This window comes from Pristis pectinata, chromosome 26 (assembly GCF_009764475.1).
Source record: "Pristis pectinata isolate sPriPec2 chromosome 26, sPriPec2.1.pri, whole genome shotgun sequence".
Taxonomy (NCBI): domain Eukaryota; kingdom Metazoa; phylum Chordata; class Chondrichthyes; order Rhinopristiformes; family Pristidae; genus Pristis; species Pristis pectinata.
The window spans coordinates 27,408,638-27,429,794 of record NC_067430.1 but is presented as its reverse complement, the minus strand read 5'-3'; the positions used below and the strand labels follow the sequence as shown (position 1 = coordinate 27,429,794).

The following is a 21,157-nucleotide window of genomic DNA, read 5'->3' as shown; positions in this document are numbered from 1 at the left end:
CTTAGTGGTTCTTTGTTGCTTTTTTAAAGTTTTCCCAATCTTCCACTTTCCCACTACTCTTGGTGACTTTGTATGCATGAGCTTTTAGCTTGATGCCTTCTTTCATTTCTTTAGTTATCCAAGGCTGGCTCTCCCCACCCTTACTGCCCTTGCTTTTAACTGGAATGTCCTTTTGTTGAGCGCTGGGCAAAATCTCTTTGAAGGTCTTCCACTGTGCCACCACATAGCCTGTGTTTCCAGTCTATGATAGCCAACCCCTCCCTCATCCCATTGTAGTCTCCCTTTCTTACAATTAATCCTATCTATTTATATTACCTCTTGTCCCCTCAGCCTCCTCCACTCCAAGGAAAACAAACCCACTCTATCCAGTCTCTCCTTGTGACTGAAATGCTCCATCACAGGCAACATCCTGACGAATCTCATCTGCACCCTCTCCAGCCCCTTCACACTCTTCTTGCAGTGCGGCGACAGAATTGCACGGTGTTCCAAATGTGGTCTATCCAATGTTTTACACAGTTGCACCATAACCCCCCCACTTCTCTTATGTTCTAAGTCCCAGCTAATGAAGGCAAGTGTGCCAGAAAAAAAATCACCTATCTACTTGTGCTGCCACCTTCAGGGGATCCTTGGATTTCTATACCAAGGTCCTTTTCCTTAATACTCTATAGGACCCCAATCCTTATTTGCTCTGAGTAAAAAAAATGCTTTTGGGATTTTCCTTAATCATTGCACCAGTAATATTTCATGTCCATTCTCTGCCATCCCAATTTCTTTTTTAATATCCCTCTGCAATTTCTACACCCCTTTTGGGTCTCTCCCAATTACAGTTCTTTATACCTGATATTTAATTCCTTTTATTTCTTTATCCAACCCTTGATATCCCTTGACATCCAGGGTTCCTTGGATTTGTTGTCCTTACCCTTCACCCTGAAGGGAACATGTTGGCCCTGAACTCTCATTATTTCACTTTTGAAAGGCTCACATATGTGGGATGTAGACATACCTGCAAGTAATTGCTCCCAATACACAAAGAGTGTTGGACGAACTCAGTGGATCAGGTAGTATCTATGGAGGGAAATGGACAGTCGACCTTTCGGGTTGAGACAAATAAAATGGTCTTAACCCACAATGTCAACTGTCCGTTGCCCTCCACAGATGCTGCCTGAACCGCTGAGATCTTCCAGCTTTTTGTGTGTTACTCCAGATTCCAGCATCTGCAGTCTCTTGTGTCTCTGCAAATGCTCCCTGTCTGCTTTTGCCAAGTCTTACGTTATGATACTGAAATCTGCCTTCCCCATTCAGGACCTTAATTTCCACTCCACCCTCATCCCTTTGCATAACTACTTGAAACCTATGAGTTACAGTCACCAGCGACAAAATGCTCTCCCACTAACACTCCAACCACTTGCCTGGCTAGATTCTCTAAGATCAGCACCTTTTCTAGTATTTTAGTACGTTTGGTACTGATGAAAATTCAGTTTCAACCACCTTCTTAATGGACCTATTAGTGTTTAACCATTGAGAACTGAAAAAACCACTGCCACAGAGGTACCTGAAGTTTATTAATGATTTACTTGTAAAACTGAGATAGCTTTTAGTTATGGTATCTCACCATCTCATAGTTACAACAAATTCAAACCTCATCTACCAATGATTCTGAGTCAATCTAGGACAACTGATTAAAATGGTTTGCATGACTTGCTAAACATAAAATTGCCCAGTCCCCCGTGAATTATTTCTTAATAATTGTAATCAACCTGATTAGAACTTACAGAATTCACCAGACGGTGGTCGAGATGGGTTCACTGGAGTTGTTGCAGTGCGTGTTTTAATTCTTCTGAATACAGCCTGTCTGCGATGTCTACGGTGGGCACGGGAGCTGGCTGCTTCTGGAGTTTTCTTCCAGTAGTAATAAAATGTTACCAGTTCACCCTGTAACAAAACAGAATAATGGACATTGGGTCAATGGGTCTCCACTGAAGTTCTGTTACCTGGGACCCCACACCATTTGACACACAAGATAAGATTTCTTCATTAGTCACATGTACATCGAAACACACAGTGAAATGCATCTTTTGCGTAGAGTGTTCTGGGGACAGCCCGCAAGTGTCGCCACACTTCTGGCGCCAACATAGCATGCCCACAACTTCCTAACCCATACGTCTTTGGAATGTGGGAGGAAATCGGAGCACCCGGAGGAAACCCACACAGACACGGGGAGAATGTACAAACTCCTTACAGACAATGGCAGGAATTGAACCCGGGTCGCTGGCGCTGTAAAGCATTATGCTAACCGCTACACTACTGTGCCTGCAGCCTTGCGATACAACCATGAATTAAGATGGATAGAGACTCTTGCAAATGCAATTTGAAAGGCCTGCTTTAACTTGCAAAAACTCAGTTTCTAGTTCATAAAGTGCACATTGTAGAATCCTAATATATGTGACTGTCAGGTAAAGATGTTGGATATCACTTGTAATAGTTGGGGTTGTGTCACACACCAAAAAATCAGCAATTAGTGATTTAAAAAAAATAGGATGCATATGCCATTGGCAAAGCCAGCATTTACTGCCCATTCTTAATTGACCTTGAGGAGATGGTGGTGAGCCAACTTCTCGGACTATTACAGCAATTTATGTGAAGGAACTTCTATTATGCTATTGGGTAGGGAGTTCCAGGATTTTGACCCAATGAAGAAGAATAACAACAAACATTTCCACTTCAGGATTGTGTGCGACCTGTCCTTTCCATGTGTCTGCTGCCCCTAACCTTTCACATTGGAAAGGTCATGACTTTGGAAGACCTGGTGGATTGTCAGTCAGTAATCGCTGTTGGAGGTGAACAAAGATTTTAACTGAAACTCAATCTCCCTTGTGATATCCCCAAAATGGAATCGGCTTTAATGGACCTCTGATGTTGATGATCAATTTTCAGTATGCAGCACTGAATGTTCCTTAGAAAATTTCCTTCAAAATCAGGAAGGCATTCCCAGTGTCCAAACACAAAATTCTGCAGGTGCTGGAAATCTGGAATACAGAAAATACTGGAAATTCACAGCAGGTAAGGCAGCATCAATGTAGAGGAAAGCGGAGGTAACATTTCCAAAATAGGAGTTGAGATCCCTGTTTTCATGAAAGGTCATTGACCTGAAATATCAACTATTTCTTACACCACAGATGCTGCCTGACCAGCTGAGTACTTCCAGCATTTTCTGTTTTTAATTTAGGAGTGTCATAATTTACAAGTATAATGCCAATTTCCCTCAGGCACTGAAGATTAAATACATTGTGCAATTCTCTTTGTTAAGAGGTAGGGCGTTGAGTAGAGAGCTAATGTTTTATAATGTACTTAGATGTACTTGAAGAGCTGCTAGACTGTGGATCAGATGCTGACAGATAGGATTAGTTAGGTGGTTTGTTTTTGACAGCAAGGACAGGCACAATGGGCTGAATGGCCACCTGTGTCATAAATTTTCTGGATTCTATAGCTTGCTGTGTAGTTATTTCCTTTTTACAGTCTTGTCTTCAGGATAATGATGAGATTGTTTATTCATACTTGATTATGATTTTGAAAATGAAATAAAGATCACATTTCTCTAGTCCGAGAGGTAAAATAAAATCCAAGATACTTTATGGCTTGATTGCAATTCCCCTCAAGACCTGCTGCATGTGTTTACAGTCCCAGAAAACCCAGTCATGCTGCACCCAGTTTATTGTAAATTTGGAAATGATGTCCTGAAAAAGAGGAGTTTCAGTCCAAATTATCATACAGAGTTTAATGCTGATCACAGGGCACTTGGAAGTTGCTGACTGTCAAATGAGCAAAACCTGACAGAGCAGATCTAATGTGAGAGATTGGCCTAGAAATTGGTCACATTTAACTATCATCCAAAAATGGGAACAGACTTCTCCCCAGCATGTTCTGTTCATAAGAAGTGTAGGGATGATAGTACAATCTGTCTATGGTATTTTATAGATACTACATTCAAATACTGTCTCTTCCTGGCCACTGGTTCCACTGAACACAACCGGCCTTTGGTAATTTGTAATTAAAAATAAATTTCAAATTAATTATCCAGATTGCAGTTCACACACTGAATACTTAGTAATTAAAAAAAAAATCCCTCCATAAGTGTAAAAGCTACATTACTCTCGTCAAGATTCCAAGCAAGTTGGTTTGGTGTTAAGTTGACAATGTGTTCCAGTGGCTTTTGTGCAATAAATAAGAGAACAAAGCTCAAAACTGGATTTGAAAATCCAGTCCAGATTTCATAACCTATCTTGCTTTGCATCACAGTTCAGGGATTAAGAGTCCATGTGGGTTGAAGTGCAGTGAATCAAACGGATTTGGAACCACACACTGCTAACTATATGGGCGGCAGCATTCATACATAAACAAAAGAACATGTCGGACTGGCTTCAAAAAGGAACAAATCATGCAAAATGGTTCCTGGTTTCAATGCGTACAAAGTCAATTGGACGTTAATCAAACGTGTTCTGAGTCCACAGCGAACAAAGCTCTTGCAAAATCAATACTCTGCTGAAACATTAGCACAAGCAAATCATTGATCAAAGATTCTTTCCAAAGAAGTCAACCAGGCAAATTATCTGGTACTTTTTTTGTGTAGAAACTAATGAACATAAATGTTATTGGCAACAGCAGTTTGTAATGATTTAGAGTATGCAGCACAGTACATCATTACCGCTGTTGCCATCTTGGTTAGTTCTTTTTCCTCCTGTGTTCTACATAACTTTCAGGCATATGGTTCATTTTGTGTGCCACAACAACTATTATTAACTTAATAAAATGTTAATGATCTTACGTGAAGGGGTCCAATGCTTACACAAGATGCTCAATACACAGTACAAGCTGTGTGCTTTGTACATGGGTAAACAAAGATTCAGCACTATGCAGAGACTCACTTAACCTACAATGACATGGAGAGAGGCCATTTGGTCCATCAATCTCATGCCAGCTCCCAGGGAGCAATCCCATTTCTCCTCTCCTTATTTCCCTGTCGTTCTGCAACATATCCTTTCAACTACAGGTGGCTCCCGTCTTACAGCCGTTCAGGTTACGTAAATTTGCCCTTACAGAATTCGCAAATCACCATCCAAAAACTTGGGAGACGTGGAACAAAATTTGCTCTCATGGAACTTCATGAAAAATAAGTAAATAAACACAAAATTTATTTTCTTTTCAACTCGCCTTTCTCGAAGCACACGCAGATGATGTGGCTCTATGTTAGTAAAGATCACTATATGGGCAGTTTTCTCAGAACGCAAACATCCACCACCGCCACCCGCGCCCCCCCCCCCCCCCCCCCCCCCCCCCCCCCCATAATGTAACACAGGAGTCACCTGTATACCCATGAATTCCTTTTCAATTCTTTTGGTTTCTAAACTACATTAGGGGGTATAATTACAGTTGCCAGTTAACCTACCAGCACATCTTTGGGATGTGGAAGGAAACTAGAGTACCTGGGAGAAACCAATGCAGTCAAGAAGAGAATGTAAAAAAACTCCGCACAGGCAGCACCCATGGTCAGGATCGACCCCAGGTCACTGAGGCTGCAGCTCGACCTGCATACAGGCAAATTACACAGCCTATGCCTGGTCCGTGCACCTTAGCTCATTGTAGATTAACAAAACCAATACAAAGTGCTATTAATTAAAATAAGATTAAAAAGTACCAACCTATATTCTATTGAATACAGTCTCTTAACTCAAAACACTGAACTTATAATGTTGTCAACATTAGTCAGCTGTCTTTACTTTGTCCTGAATTTAGAATGTTGACCACATTCAGACTGGTCTTAGTTGAAGTTATTCTCTAGTTAGAGCAGATCACAGCACAGTACACACAGCATGTACTTTAACTTAATAATGTGCATTATAGCCACAGCTGCATGACATGCGATGTTGCAGAACCTTATCTACTTCTGCAGTTTGAAATATACAAAATTCTTAAGGTGCTTGACAGGGTAGATGAAGGGATGATGCTTCTCTTCTGTTGGGTGCCTGGAACCAGGGGTCACAGTCATCGGCCATTCAGGACTGAGAAGAAATCCTTCACTCAGAGGGCAGTGAATCTTTGGAATCCTCTACCCCGGAGAGCTGTTGGGCTCACTGAGAATATTCAATGCAAAGACTGATAGATTTTTGCAAGAGGAATGGGGACAGTGTGGGAGGATAACACTGTAGTAAATTATTATCTGTGATTTTATTAAAAGAGGTGGAGTGGCCTACTCCTGCTTCTTTCCTTTCGTTCCAGGGTGGTGACAGCAATGGTAGTGCAGGATGAAGAGAAGCATCTTATATAAATTGGTTAGGTTTTTTTCAGCTCCTTTTGGCTCTCTTCACCTGTGAGTCTTACTTCTGCTGGTTGTTTGTGGAAGATCTCCAGAACAAAAAAAAGCCCACAGTCTGAAAACACCAAAACAGTCAGGATTCGGACTGAAGTGGTCCTTAAGTTTCCCTGCAATGCTGGATCCCATACATTTGGGTTAATACAATGAACAAATCGTTAAGTGTTTACGTAGCTTTTGTATAATATACATAAAAGCATTGAATTATGCACAAATAATATCAAAAAATTCCACAGGGTGCAATAAACACTATTAGAGTGACAGATATTGCTATCTGTAATCCAAATAGATCCATGCTTCAGAAGTTGCTCAATCTCAAGGAATTTGGACTGTTGATCTTCTGGTGTACTTATTAAAGGAGTGCTGATATCATTGGCAACAGACCATGAATAGAGACCAAATGTGGAAAGACCTTATTTAGCTGGTTCACTCTGAAAATTTCAGTTATTTAGTCGTAATAGAATCAGAAGTCTGTATCAGAGAAAGGCAAGAGGTTTCTCAAAATAGGATTTTTCATGGTCAATACAGTAACTCCCAAGAGGCAATGAGCAACCATATTTAGAATATGTTATGAAACAAGCACCATCCTGGACCTTGCTTGGTCTTCAAGGTGCCATCTGCACAGGTGGGTGGTTCAGCGGTTTATTTTAATCTACACCTTGATATCAAATTATCAGTGTTCCTGCTTCTGCATCAGACAGTCAACAAACTTAGTGCAACCTTGAGGTCAAATCTTGGATACTCACAGTGTACAGGAATGGAAACAGAATTCATTCGAGCCTGATTTATGTTGGAACTCCATTCACTCAACATGATTCTGTTTGGAATTTCAATTTGGAGTTTTTACTTCATCTATATTCAGCAGCTTTCTGGGGAAGAGTGCTCTAGATTTCAACCACTCTTAAATAAGAAGTACTTCTACCTTTGGTAGGTTACAATCTCTTATTTTGGACTCCCCATCTGGAAAAAATTTCACCTTATCAACTCCTCTGCTCAATTCTAACACTTCAATTAGATTAAACGTTACCCCTGATGCATATCTTTTTTATTGTGTGAACTATAAAAATATTTTTACATTAATAGTGATGTTTCATAAACCAAGGCAGCACCATTATAAAACGAAGACCTACAGTGTGCCAGATTTTAATGAACTGGCAGAATTTATAAATATCAACTTGGCTTTGGGGATTTAGAAACCAATGCAATGGCCTAATTAAGACCAATTTAACAAATTTTTAATGCTAATAATGTACCCTTATGTTTACAGGAGTGATTTTGTTTTCTACTTCATTAAATAGAACTACAAGATCCTAATTTCTAAATGTATGGGGGAGGATTCTACAGCCCCCAAAACTCAGCCACGGACAACTTCACCTCCATTAAAATATTGGTGCTACATCCGACCACATCTAATTTGAAAGTGGTAGAGATTTCTGTGGGTTGGAGTGTAGGGAAAAGACATAATTGCTTCTTAATTTAAAACATATTGAATTGCCAGACAATGAAGAAAAATAAATGTAACATTCCGAAACTTTGTGTTCTTTTTTAAAATTTACTCCTGGACTCCTGGTCACTTCCGACTCTCCCTCTTCAATTCTTGCACAGCTCTGATTCTAAACAGTGAAAAACCTCGAGATGTTCTGCACTGTTTAAAAATCACTTTGTTAAAGCATGACTTGAGTTCTACTACTGTATTTATAAGATTTTATAAAACAAGCACCATCCTGGACCTAGATAGGACTTCAGGGCAGCATTTGCACAAGCTGGTTTGTCAGACAATTTTCGGGAATAGTCTGATTATGTGGTGAGCAGCATTTTATCCATCTACCCACATCATTCAAGGACAGAACTATTGTTGAGCACCATAATCAACATTCTGGGGGTTAATATTGACCAAACCAGAAACTCAAGTGTACCAGCCACTTAAATCCTGTAATTACAAGAAAGGGGATCCTGTGGCAAAAGACCCACCTCCTAACTTCCCAAGGCCTCTCCACCATCTATAATGTTTCTCTGGTATTCTTTCTTGAGATGGAATACTCTCCACTTCCCTGGATGAGTGCAGCTTCAACAATACACTAAAACTTCAACATCATCCAGAATAAAACAGTCTGCTTGACCGGCACGCATCCACCACCCTTGACCATTAACTTCTTCCATCAGTGGCACACCACAGGTAGATGGCGGACCATCTTTATAATGTACTGCAGTTACTCACTAGAGCTACTCTGACTTCACTTTCCAAAATCATGAGCTCTACCTTCGAAAAGGAAGGACAGCAGGCACACAGAAACCAAAATACCTGCAGCTTTTCCTCCAAGTATCACATCGTCCTAATTTGGAAACACATTGCTGTTGCTTCATCATTGTTGGGTCTAAACCCCAGAATTTCTTACCCAATGACACTGTGGGAGTACCTTCACCTGAAAGATTAGTGGTTCAAGCTGGAAGTTCACCACCACCTTCTCAAGGACAATTTGGGATATACGATAAATGCTGGCTTTGCCAGCAATGTCTCCATTCTGTAAATGATTGAAGAAATGATAAGCAAAGGAAGAAGAGCTCAAATTGAAAGGAATGGAACAGGAAGGTGAGGGATGGTGGGAACAGAACACTGATGGTGGAGTCTTGGACCTATTCCAATTGATACAGGGTGGTGAGACGTCAGTGAGGAATACATTGGAAAAGTTAGATCAAGACATAATAATGGCATTGATACGAGCATCTACAAAATTTTACGGGGTGGGTGGATGGTGGGGAGTGGGTGGGGAAGATGAGTCTGGTTTATTAATGGACTAAATGTGAGGTCTAGAAATCAGCTGAGGATTCCAGAGAGGGAGGTGGAACCTGTGGGCAGGGGCAAAGATTCTGATATCAATTAAAGAACATGGCTCTGCCTGGAGTACATTGAGCCATAAAATGTTCTGCCTCTGCCACAACCTGCTACTGTGGAAACAGTGACAGACATGAGGATGTAAAGCTGCGTTTTGTTGGCATATGAAAGGAACCTTGTGTTTACCAATTATGCCATAAACAGGGGAGTGGGGTGCAAACTTGTGTCCTGAGGGCTGCGTGCAGGCAAGGTATGAAACATTTTACAGAGAGTTTGTTGATAAATTTGAGATAGATCTGGAATGATGAGAGAGTAGACGGTGGAGAGGGACAACAGAGTAATTGTAGGGTGGAGGAGGACAATGTGCTCAACCTCAGCAAAGGCAATAACTATCGTTGAACACCCTGGAACGTTGATCATGGGTGTTCAACAATCGTTGTGTCTTTGAATGATGTGGGTAGCTGTTTAAAATGCAACTCGCCACTTATCAGACTATGCTTGAATGTAGTCTGAGCTACCCACCTGTGCAGATGGCACCTTGAAGTCCAATCAAGATCCAGGATGGTGCTGGTTTCATAAAATCTTCTAAATATCTAAGACATAAGGTGATTTTAAACAGTGCAGAACATCTCAAGGTGTTTCACTGTTTGGAATCAGAGCCATGAAGGAATTGAAAAGGGAGAAGTAAAGATGACCAAAAATCTAGGAGACTGACAACTAGAAGAAAAGCACATTGCACTCACACAATATTATTGACTGCTTTGTCCAAGACAGACTCAGTGCCGTCGGAAGGGATTGAAACAAGGACTGAGGAAAGAGCTGAGTACAAAGTTGGGTGATGACAACAGCCTCCAGAGCCTTAAAGACAAGATTGAATGCTGTGGATAGGGCTGACTACAGAGTACAGAAAGGTTAAGGCTAGCCTTTTTATGTAGTTGGGTGATTATTGCAGCTTTTAGTGGAAAAGATAATGCCTTTAGAGTAGCTGCTGCTAAGGTTGCAATACTGGACTAAGGAGAGATAGCAAAAGGCAAGGGATCTTTCATTATAAGCTGATTTAACAGCTTGTGGATTTAAGATGAATTTTATAAAAAAGAAACTAAACCTTTGTACACAGTTCCCTTAAAAGCAGGTTTTGCTGATGGACTCTTGTCTGACATTCTACAAGCAAGGACCTTTAACACACAAGATTTGACTGCAATCCTGCCTACAGTAAATATTTTCCTATTTATCTGCCCTTCATTAAATCCACAATGCTAGCAACACTGCAGAACATCAACCTGACAACTGTCAGGGTCACCCTATAAAATATACATAAGCAATGCTATATTTAATGACGGCAGCTAGGAAGGATAAAAGATCGACTGTAGATGCAGCTGAAGAGTTTAACAGCATCATCAGTTCTGTCTCTGAATCTCCCGAGGTGATGACTAAACGACAGTAGCTATAGGAAAAATCTTTTGCAAAATACAGGAAAGGCTTGCTGGGAAGTAACAGGAAAAGAAGCTTTTTACTCTAAGGAGAGACATAATGGCTGTCAAAAACAATACCATCTTTCTAAATCCTCATTTTTCTTGATCTTGAAAGTTATAAGGGATTATGTTTTTCAAATGTAATGATAAAAATTTATTATGTTATACTTTTATGTGGATTGACAACTTCATTTAAAAGATTTTTTGCATAGTCATTTCCTTTTTGGTAAAATAGGCCAAAGTACAGTGAAGGGGCAAGGCAGACTGAAGCAGCTACAATGAGTTAAATGCAACAATGAATTTTTGTGCATTTACGTCCCTCTGAATAAAGCTGAACATCACAAGCTCTGAGATTATAAAGTCTCAAACACGGTCTACTAGCTCCATTGATAGAGTACAATATTTTGCTGTTGGATTCTCAGTTTCAATTGACATTTTAGGTGGGCATTTTTTCTACTGAAATGAAATCTGGTTACTGGATGGTAAACAACAGCAGGAGATCGTTGGATTACTTACTTCCTCAGGAGGCTAAAGAAATTTGGCATGTCCCCTCTGACCCTCACCAATTTTTATTGATGCACCATAGAAAGCATCTTATCTGGATGCATCAGGGCTTGGTATGACAACTGCTCTCCCCATGAGCGCAAGAAACTGCGGAGAGTTGTGGACACAGCTCAGCACATCACAGAAACCAGCCTCCTCTCCGCTGAATCTATACTTCTCGCTGCCTTGGTAAAGCAGCCAACATAATCAAAGACTCCTGCCACCCTGGAATTTCTCCCTTCTCCCCCCTCCCATCGGGTAGAAGATACAAAAGCCTGAAAGTACATACCACCAGGCTCAAGGACAGCTTCTATCCCACTGTTATAAGACTATTGAACGATGGACTGTTGACCTCACAACATACTTTGTCATGGCCTTGCACCTTATTGTCTGCCTGCACTGCACTTTCTCTGTAACTGTAACTTTATTTTGTATTGTTATTGTTTTCCCTTGTACTACCTCAATGCACTGTTGTAATGAAATTTGTATCAACAGCATGCAAAACAAATTTTTTCACTTTACCTCTGTGCATGTGACAATAATAAGTCAATTTACATCTGAAAAAAAGTAAGTTAAGTTAAAATGATTTGGTCTTCTTGTACCCAACTATTTCATGGTGAGACACCTCAAACTTCTAAAAGGCAGTTAGCCTGAAATGAAGTTGTTAATCCACATAAAAGTAATTTTTAATCATTACACAGATATCACTCCCTTTAAATTCAACACATTATGGCTGTGATGTCTGTCATTCACAAGATGCACTGTGACACCTTGTCAAAGCTTCTTTGATACTACCTTCCAAACTGGAGACCCCTACCACCCAAAAGGACAAGCATGGACTCCAGGCCAATGGCAACACTGTCACTTTCTTTCCTAATCATACACTAGTCTATCTTGGACCTATATGAACATTCCATCATCGTCACCTGGGCAAAATCTGTGAACTTTCTCCCTAGAAACACTGTAGGAGCACCGTCATGGACTACAGTGGTTCAAAAAGCAATAAATGCTGAATTGCCATGTGTGCCCTTAGCCCATGAACTAATGATGGGGAAGAACACAAAGTTTTCACCACAATTCTGAATTTCAAAAGTGTGCCGTCTAGTAATTTTAGCCAAAAGTGATGAGATGATGAGATGTGCCCCCGGGAGGAAAATGAAAAGGAGAGAGCATTTGACAAAGGGTACCGCTGGAAGCAGTCGATGAAAAACAACCACTACAGGTACACGCAGACATTCACCCTCTGCTGCTGGAGGTTGAGAGGAGAGAGAGCGCACGCGAGAGAAAGAGTGAGATTGTGTGCATTCACACATAACACGTGAGCGCACATGAATTATGGTTGTTTGCGACTTTTAGATATTAAGGGAATCAAGACATATGGGTTTGTACAGCAAAATGGCACTGAGGTAACACATCGGAGATGACCTCACTGAATTGCAGAGCAGACATGAGGGTCTGAATGGCCTACTCCCACCTCCATTTCATATCTTCTTCTGTACATTGAAAGGTAGCCTAATTTATATAGTTGATCAAATAGGAAAAAATATTGAATTAGATTTCATTGCATCTAATTCTAAACGTTATTTTTCTCCTTCAAATCCTGCCTGCACAATGCACTCCTGCCAGATTGAGCCATCAGTAATGCTGCCTGCTTCTAGGTGGCATGGCATTAGTGCTGATTTAGCTTCTTGTGAGTGATGCTAGAAAATCTTGTATTCATTTACACACTTTTACCACTGTGGAAGAGCCCCAAACAAGGGGACATTGTTACAAGATAAGGGGATGGTTACCTAAAAGCTGTGCAGGAGTTACTTCCCACACAGAGTGGTGAATCTCTACACCAGAGGGAAGGGGAGGCTAGATTACTGGAACTATTTGAAAAGAAGGTAGATAATTTTGTTTCGAAAGATCAGGGAATTGAGGGCTGTGGGGAATTAACACAGAGAGGCTTGGGGCAGATCAACCATGATCATTTTGAATGGCTGGGCATCTTTGAGGGGCCTATGTGTGTGTATATATTCCTTCTCCTATTGTGTTGTATCCTTTTCTATTGGAAACAAAGAAGAGGCTTTTTTTTGGAATATTATGGGAGCACATAATACAGTGGAGTGAACTTTGAAGTCACAGACAAGCAACAGATCCAGGGTACAAATAATTCTTCAACCAGTTTTGGCTCTATTGTTTGATTATGCTGACTGCAACAGTTTGTATTGAACCTAAGCTTCGCAAATACGGACCTGCGTCACTGGGGCAAATAATATAAGTGCTCATGGTGGAGTGAAGGTTACCTGAACATACCCCACAGTGAATCAGGTAGCCAGCTGAGCATACGCATGCAGATCCAGGGAGAAAAGCTGTATACATTGACAGAATACACTTCACGTTTGTACATCTTTGCAGGCACAAATGTGGCTTTCAATGTTTAGCATCACTTTACCATTGAGGGAGCAAGGTTTCTGTCTCCTCCAAGGAACAACATTTTTCCATAAATTATGAATTGCACAAACAGCATGCAGATACCAGCTGGTGTCATACTCCAACTAACACAAAGAGAAATCAATACATGGCCACCATATGCAGGGTGGTCTAGTTTGGAAATGTTGCTGTAGGATCAGCTCGTATTGGGGATGCTGTGCTATACTTTGGGGAGAGCTTTTATTTGGAGATTAACAACATTTTCCTTGCATAAGTAAAGAATAATGGATGTATCAAAATGTTTTGCTGCTGCTCACTTCCATTATGTTCCCAGTTGCTAAGCATTTAAAGACATAATTGGCAATTTCTTCCTAAACCAATGAAGCCATAATGACTCCCTCCAATTTTATTGTGGAAATTAAACCAGATGCTGTCATAATGGACAGGAAACAATTTAACCATGAGTAAACTGGTTTAACTTAATTGAATTCTGATCATTCCTGATGCATTTTACTGCAATTCCAATTTGACTACTTCTGTTAATCCAACTGTTTCCAATGCTACAGTAAATGCACATCCATCGACAGATTGATATGATTACTGCTGCAGCAAGAAATCAACACATTGGGATGACTTCAAGAAATAGTGAACACTAAGCTACACAGGATTCATAAAAAAGTAATGATGAAGGCTCTAACTGGAACACGATGATGACACGATGATTGTGTAACACTTTAATGTGCAATATGCACTATGCAATCATAGTGTCATCATTTAGTAGATATTAAAGCATCGCACATTTACTTACTTTTCTAGCTTGCAGCTGGAGCGGCATTAAAGTCTGCAGGTACTCTTGTGGACGTAAAAGGTTTTTTTTTGTCACAGTGCAATTAAAATTTATTACTATAACCTTTCAACAATTTATGCCTTAAAAATGACTTCATTTTTTCCCTAATCCAAAATAAAGAACAGCAATATAAAAGCATACAACCATTTCACAGGCCCCATTGATATATTTATAGAATCATTATCTATGCTCAGACTTTTAGTACAACAGATGGTCCTTGTTTCTTAACAGACTTCTAATGAAACACACTAGGCTCAACTAGAGCTTCTGCCAGTATTTGGGTCTACATGCATTTGGAAAATAACCGGAATTAAAATACATTATTTTTTTAATTACTTCTGTTAAGATCCAGTTTCACACTTTTAAGTGTCCAATGGCTCTCATTTGACTGCATTTGCTTCAATTCTGTCATTTCCAAATCACTAGGCACGAGCTAATCTTAGGTTTCTTCAGCTTGGTCCAAAATATAGAAAGCAACTCAGTTTGGCTCTAACTGTATCTTGTGGATTTTCACAATAGAGCACAAATTCAAATTTTTTCCCATTTTATCCAGGTCACCACTCCTGATGGGGTATTCCTTTATCATCTTATTCAAAGGGCTAAGCTTCAAACATGTGTCTAGATAGCCAGTCCTGGCAATTTTTTCCTCCTCAAATGGCACCAAAGCAGAGGCCCATATAGGCCTCACATGATATTTGAACACCTGCATCAGATACCAAGAAAAGTATTATGGCTGATTTTGCCCAGTTTGGTGTGGCTAACTGTAGTGTCACTACTGTGACCCTGTTGCAACGAGGTAATTCAGTCTAGAGATTGAAGATTTTTAGTTTATCTATTTGGTGATTTGTCGGCATCACTGCCAAGGCCAGCATTTAATGGCCACCCCTAATTGCCCTGAAAAGACTGCAATTTGAGTCAATCACATTCTTTTAGGTCTGAACTCATGTTAAGATAAACCAGGTAAAGGTGGCAAAATTCCTCTCCTGAAGAAAGAAAGGTTTTTTAAGAAAATCTGGTAATTTTGCAGTCATCATTACAGTGATCAGCATTCCTGATTACTAACTGAATTTAACTTCCACAGCTGCCATGGTGGGTTTGGAACTCAAACCTCTAGACTGGTAATTTACCACAATGTCATCATCATACCCCATGCCTGGGAGGTTTCATCAAATGGCCCAGTGCCTCCAATGACCTATTCCCATAGACCATCTTTCCTGTATTAATTCACAGGCTTCATAACCTGACCAAGTGACACCTTTCAGCTAGTCGAGTAGTCTCCCTTACTCTCCATAATTTTATTTGCAATAAATGAAAAAAAAACAAGCATACACAATTTTTGAATGAACTTGGGCTTCTTGTACTGCTGCTTTGGGGGAATAAATGTAATTCCTGGAGATTATCAGAGAGGAGGAACAGCTTCTTCCCCTCCCTCATCAGATTTCTGAATGGTCCATGAACCCGTGAACACGACCTTGTTATTCCTTTCTTTTTGCAGTATTTATTTATTTTTGTAATTTATAGTAATTTTATGTCTTTGCACTGTGCTGCTGCTGCAAAACAACAGATTTCACGTCATACAAGTCAGTGGCAATAAATCTGATTCCAGGGCATTCATGGAGGTTTGGAGGCCCACTTTTAACCGAACCTCTGATTTCTCAGTCTGCATGCCTCAGCTGCACTGAGCCACTGAGGCAGCTTTAACCTTATTCTGGGTTCAAACTGTGGGTGCAATTTTGTATGTTACTATACAAATAGCTTTAAGTAGTATGAACTAAGATCTAAAGTAAATAGCTGCACTGTTTTTGATCCTGTGAAAATGAATTATGGTTGGGAGATAACTTTCTTTGTCACCATTTTGGGCACTTCAAATAAAATGACTTAAAAAGTGAATCCACCTGGTATCTATTGTTAATTAGTCAAGGAACTGCAGGTCTCAAAATAAATCAGTGTTTTCTACAAGTCATTCCATTTAAATTCATAGATATATTCAGTCTGAAATGTATATGAATACTCATGTTACAGTGAAATGTTACTTGTAAGTCTTTCAGAGCTAAATAGAATACAACTGATGTGGTAATGACTTTTCCAGGCACAACATTTTGCCTTGAGTACTTAGTCAAGACACATGCACTACTGCTAATTTACTGAAGTCGTAGAGGATCAGTTTACTCTCTGAATCATTAAACGAGCCCAGTTTCCTGTCCAGTACAACGTAGGCTTCACTAAGACAGATATGCTTTTATCATTTGAGCCTTCCTGAAGGTCCTTGCTCCATAATTAGCTCCAACTCTTTCACAGATATAGACGTGGCCATTCAGCCTCAAGTATGTTCTGCTGTTTAATTAGATCACGTCTGATCTTTAACTCTATCTGATTTGTTCTACAACTCTTACTTGACAAAAAATTATCAAGTTATGGTGTCCCCATTCATCTGCTGCTCTGTCCTTTTTGATGGCAGAGGCTTAAAGCTTGGAGGTGTTGCAGAGCAGCCTACATGAGTAACTGCAATGCTTTTTGCAGAGAGCATGTACAGCACCTTAACCATGGTACACTGTTGATGGAAGAAGTGAATCCTTCGGTTGATGAATGTGAAACCAATCAAGTGGCCTAATTTATCCTGGATGGTGTTGAGTTATCTTGAGTGTTTTTGGAGCTGCAGTTGTCTGGGGAAGTGGAAAGTATTCCATCTCACTCCTGACTTGTGCCATGGATAATGGGAAGGCTGTGAGCTCTCAGAAGATGAGCCATTCACCCCAGGATAACCAGACTCTGACCTGCTCTTTTAGCCACAATAGCAATGTAGTTGGGCCAGTTGAGTTTCCGGTCATCGCAGACCTCCAGTTGTTGATGGTGGGGGATTCAGATATGGTAATGTCATTGATCGTAAGTATTTAGATTTCACTGGAGAAACAAGGGACTGCAGATGCTGGAATCTAGATGAAAAAACAACAAGACAGTGGAGGAACTCAGCAGAGCAGGCAGCATCCGTGGAGAAAAATGGAGGGTCAACATTTTGGGACAGGACCCTTCTTCAGGACTGACTGCACTGGGATCTAAGTACTTACCTTGGAGACAGTGAATGTGCAGCATTTAAAATTTGTGTTTTGTCAACCTTCAATTTCTTTTTCAAGGAGTATATACTTCAATTATTTCAGAAAGGCTGTCATTTGCTAATGTTAGCTGGGACATTAGTTTTGTTCAGTACTATTCACTTATGAAAGCCAAATTCCAATGCAGATACCAAGACATTGGTTTCTTTCCACTTATACCCATTAATGGAATTAAAGTGAAATGAACTTTAACAGTCCTGGACTGAGCTGCATGCATCCATATTACACAGCCAGCTATACATTCAGATGCCAAGAGATTAAGTGCAGAGATATTGGTGCAATGCGTAACAAAAACTGCAGAACATATACTACCCAATTCTGTACCCCAACCCTTGTGTCATTAAATAATGCAAAACAAAAAAGGAAAATCAGATTAAAACAATCTTGGGTTTTGCAAATATTTATATATATATTTTTTTTAGTACACTTAATCGATAAGAAAATATTGAAACCTGTTATTTCAGATTAGTTTGACAGAAAAATCAATAGAGAGTCAGCAACCTTGTGAAAATAATTGTCATTTTTTGATGCACCGATCAGATATGTGAATAATACTGAATTCCATGACTTTCATTTTCCGTCACTGTAACAATGACATGCAACCCTTTCGGTTATTTTCCTTCCTTCCTGAAGAAAGGCTAAAAGCACTCAGAGGAAGAGAAAGAAAGGCATGTGTTTACATTGCATCTTTCATGACCTTGATACATCCCGAAATGCTTTGCATCCAACTAATTTTTGAAGTACCGTCACTTATTGCAATGTATGAGTGGCTCTTGAAAGGAATACAGAGGGCAATGAAAATAACAGCAACCTCTGCGTCGAAGCTGAACCTTCAGTTGTCATTGATACCCTTATGAATTCTTTTTATGCAATGTAACTGCCAGTTTTATCCTTGCAAGTACACATATAGCCACACTCCGCATGCGTACACATACTGACACCCACACAAAAATGAACTTGGAATCTTGCAATTTTCATTTCAGAATACAGCTACGGGGTGTGATTTTGGACTGCAGTGAGCAATCAACAGAAGGCTTTCATTGTTAGTGGTGCAGATCAGTAGAGGAGGCTTTTTTAAAAAAAAATCTGTTGTTTAAAAAAAATCCGTTGTTTAAAAAAAAATCTGTTGTTTAAAAAATGAAATGGTTAAGGCACGTTGAACCTTTCAGCATGATCAAAATTTACTACAGAAGTTATTCATATCATCTTCTCCCAATTGTGCACTGCACAAACTAGAGCTAAAAATATCCAAGCAAATCCATTGTATGTTCTACAAACATTTGGGCGTTGGCTTTATGCTCATTTCCTTCTACTTTCTGATTCATAGCTAATGTTCCCGAGTGCCTGTGCTGTATTTCACAAGTAGTTATTTTTTCACTCTTGAAACGTAGAAAGAATAGCCACCCTTCAAAAGAAAGGACAACTGTTTCATAATTTCTGATAATTACTGATAGCCTTTAAACTCTGTACTTACTTGCAATTATTTCACAATCTACTGCTTAAAGCAGGCATTCAGCTAGTTTGTATTGTCAGATATCTTGACATGACGACCTTCAACCACCTAGTTGGAACCTCTTTAAAATATATTTGGTTCATGTCCTCTGTCTTTGGATAAAAGCTATCTTTTATCTGGAAGGAACAAAAAACAAAGTTTCTTGATAAAGAACCTTTATTTCAATGGGCAGGCTTGATTTCAGTCTGCTACCATTATCCTTTGCAGTTAAGCGGTACTGGCCAATCTTCCAAATAGACTCTAGGTCTCTTTGGTAAAGTATGGTGCTTTGTTGGACAAATTGGGTAACCGTAGCCCCTTTCTATCTGTCCTGGATACCACAATCTTGTGCACGCTCCGCTGAATTTTGGAAAGTAGATTGATGAGAAATATAGAGAGATCAAGTGGAAAGCCATTTGAGCGACAGAATAGAGTTTTCAGTGAAATTCAATTTGCCCTCATTGGATACAAAGGATGAACGATGCCATTCTATCCCACTTGACAGCTAAGCTCCCTTTATAAAATGACAATCGCTGGTAGAGTTGGTCATATCCTTGAGAAAATGCTATCATCCTCCATGACCATTTCCTATCTGAACCCCTGCAGACTCTCTTTGCTTCAGTATGAGTTAGAAGCTAAAAGTTAATGTACTGACCCTCTCTGGCTCACCATGTGCAGTCTGTTAAGCCACTAATCCACTTCTACATCTTGCTGGGTGCAGGTTGCACAGCAGCTATTTCTATACAAGCTGGCATCATTTCAATAATACGGAATCTCACTACAATTTTTTTAACAATCCCTCCCATCTGAAATGAAATGGATGTGTTATGCAAGAAACACAGTATTTCCACTGTTTTGTTCCGGTTCCTGAAATAAAAAGTGTCAGGAATTTGTCAAATTAACCACTGGTGCTCTTAAACAAAAACAAGCATGAGTGATTATTCCACTTCTAGAACATAGAACAGTATAGCACTGGACAGGCCATTTGGCCCATGATGTTGTGCCGATCTTGATGCCAATTTACACTAAATGTGTATCATCCATATCCCTCCATTCCCTTCACATTCATGTATCTATCTACTAGCCTCTTAAACACCACCAAACTGCCTGCTTCCACTCCTCCCCTGATAACCCATTCTAGGCACCTACCACTCTCTGCATATTCTCTCTACCACTCTTGTGGAGGTTTTTCTTTAAAACTGTCTCCAATTTATTTCTTATATATTCTAAATATTAAAAAGAATTGTTACCCAATATATTAAATAATTGAGAGAATGCTAATCATTTGTCCTATACTTCAGCATTACATTCAGCACATGCCAGAAACAAGCTAACTTCAAAGTGAAACATTGATTAAAAAAAATAATGGTCTATCAAAATGCTCTTAATTGTAACAAAGTGATCTTCAGACTCCAACGGTTTCTATTAGCTGAATGAAATATCACTTTAATTCCAGGAATTGCTGCAAATCTGAGCTTCCAAGGATGCCCATGGTATGGCATACTTGCAGAGATCCATACCTTGCATGGAATTTACTGATTGACAATAGGATAAATTGGGGGTGCAATGGCAGAGCAGGACTTTCTCTGAGAACATAGAGTAGGAAAAAATAATTCTCATGATGAATGCACAGCCCACCACTGACTGCAACACATTTTTCACATAAGCACAGAAACAAAAACATATTTTCAGTCTTGAAATCTTATTTAAATGTTGAAGCCTCAACATTTAACACTGGTAAAGTGAACAATGCCCTCCTCTTCACTGCTAGAGGAAAAAGGTTGCTGACAGAAATTGGTCACAAAAGTCGAGGGCAGATATATGCAAATATTCATGTGAACCAAAAGGCTACTGCAAAGGACAACCAAATCTTTGAAATCTTTAAGCTTTGGAAGATACATAAGACAAGAATGTGATGGCACAGCTTTTGCATTTCATCCCAGAAAAGATGAATCAAACCTACCCAGTCCTCAGGGATGAGTCTCTTGTCTGCCTGCTGTCTGGGCTTCAATTTAAATTAACCTGGTCAATTTTTTGTGGGTGCAAATCATGGACAGAGGAGTTGGTGGGGAAGGAGA

General features: G+C 39.8%; 1 protein-coding gene across 1 annotated transcript in view; it reads right to left on the bottom strand.

Moving 5' to 3' along the window:
- The window catches only part of rerea (arginine-glutamic acid dipeptide (RE) repeats a), a 437,497-nt gene that overhangs the window by 41,821 nt on the left and 374,519 nt on the right, over positions 1–21,157 (bottom strand). The window contains 1 exon segment of the mRNA XM_052039130.1: positions 1,773–1,932. Within this exon segment, the coding sequence (XP_051895090.1) occupies positions 1,773–1,932 (160 nt within the window).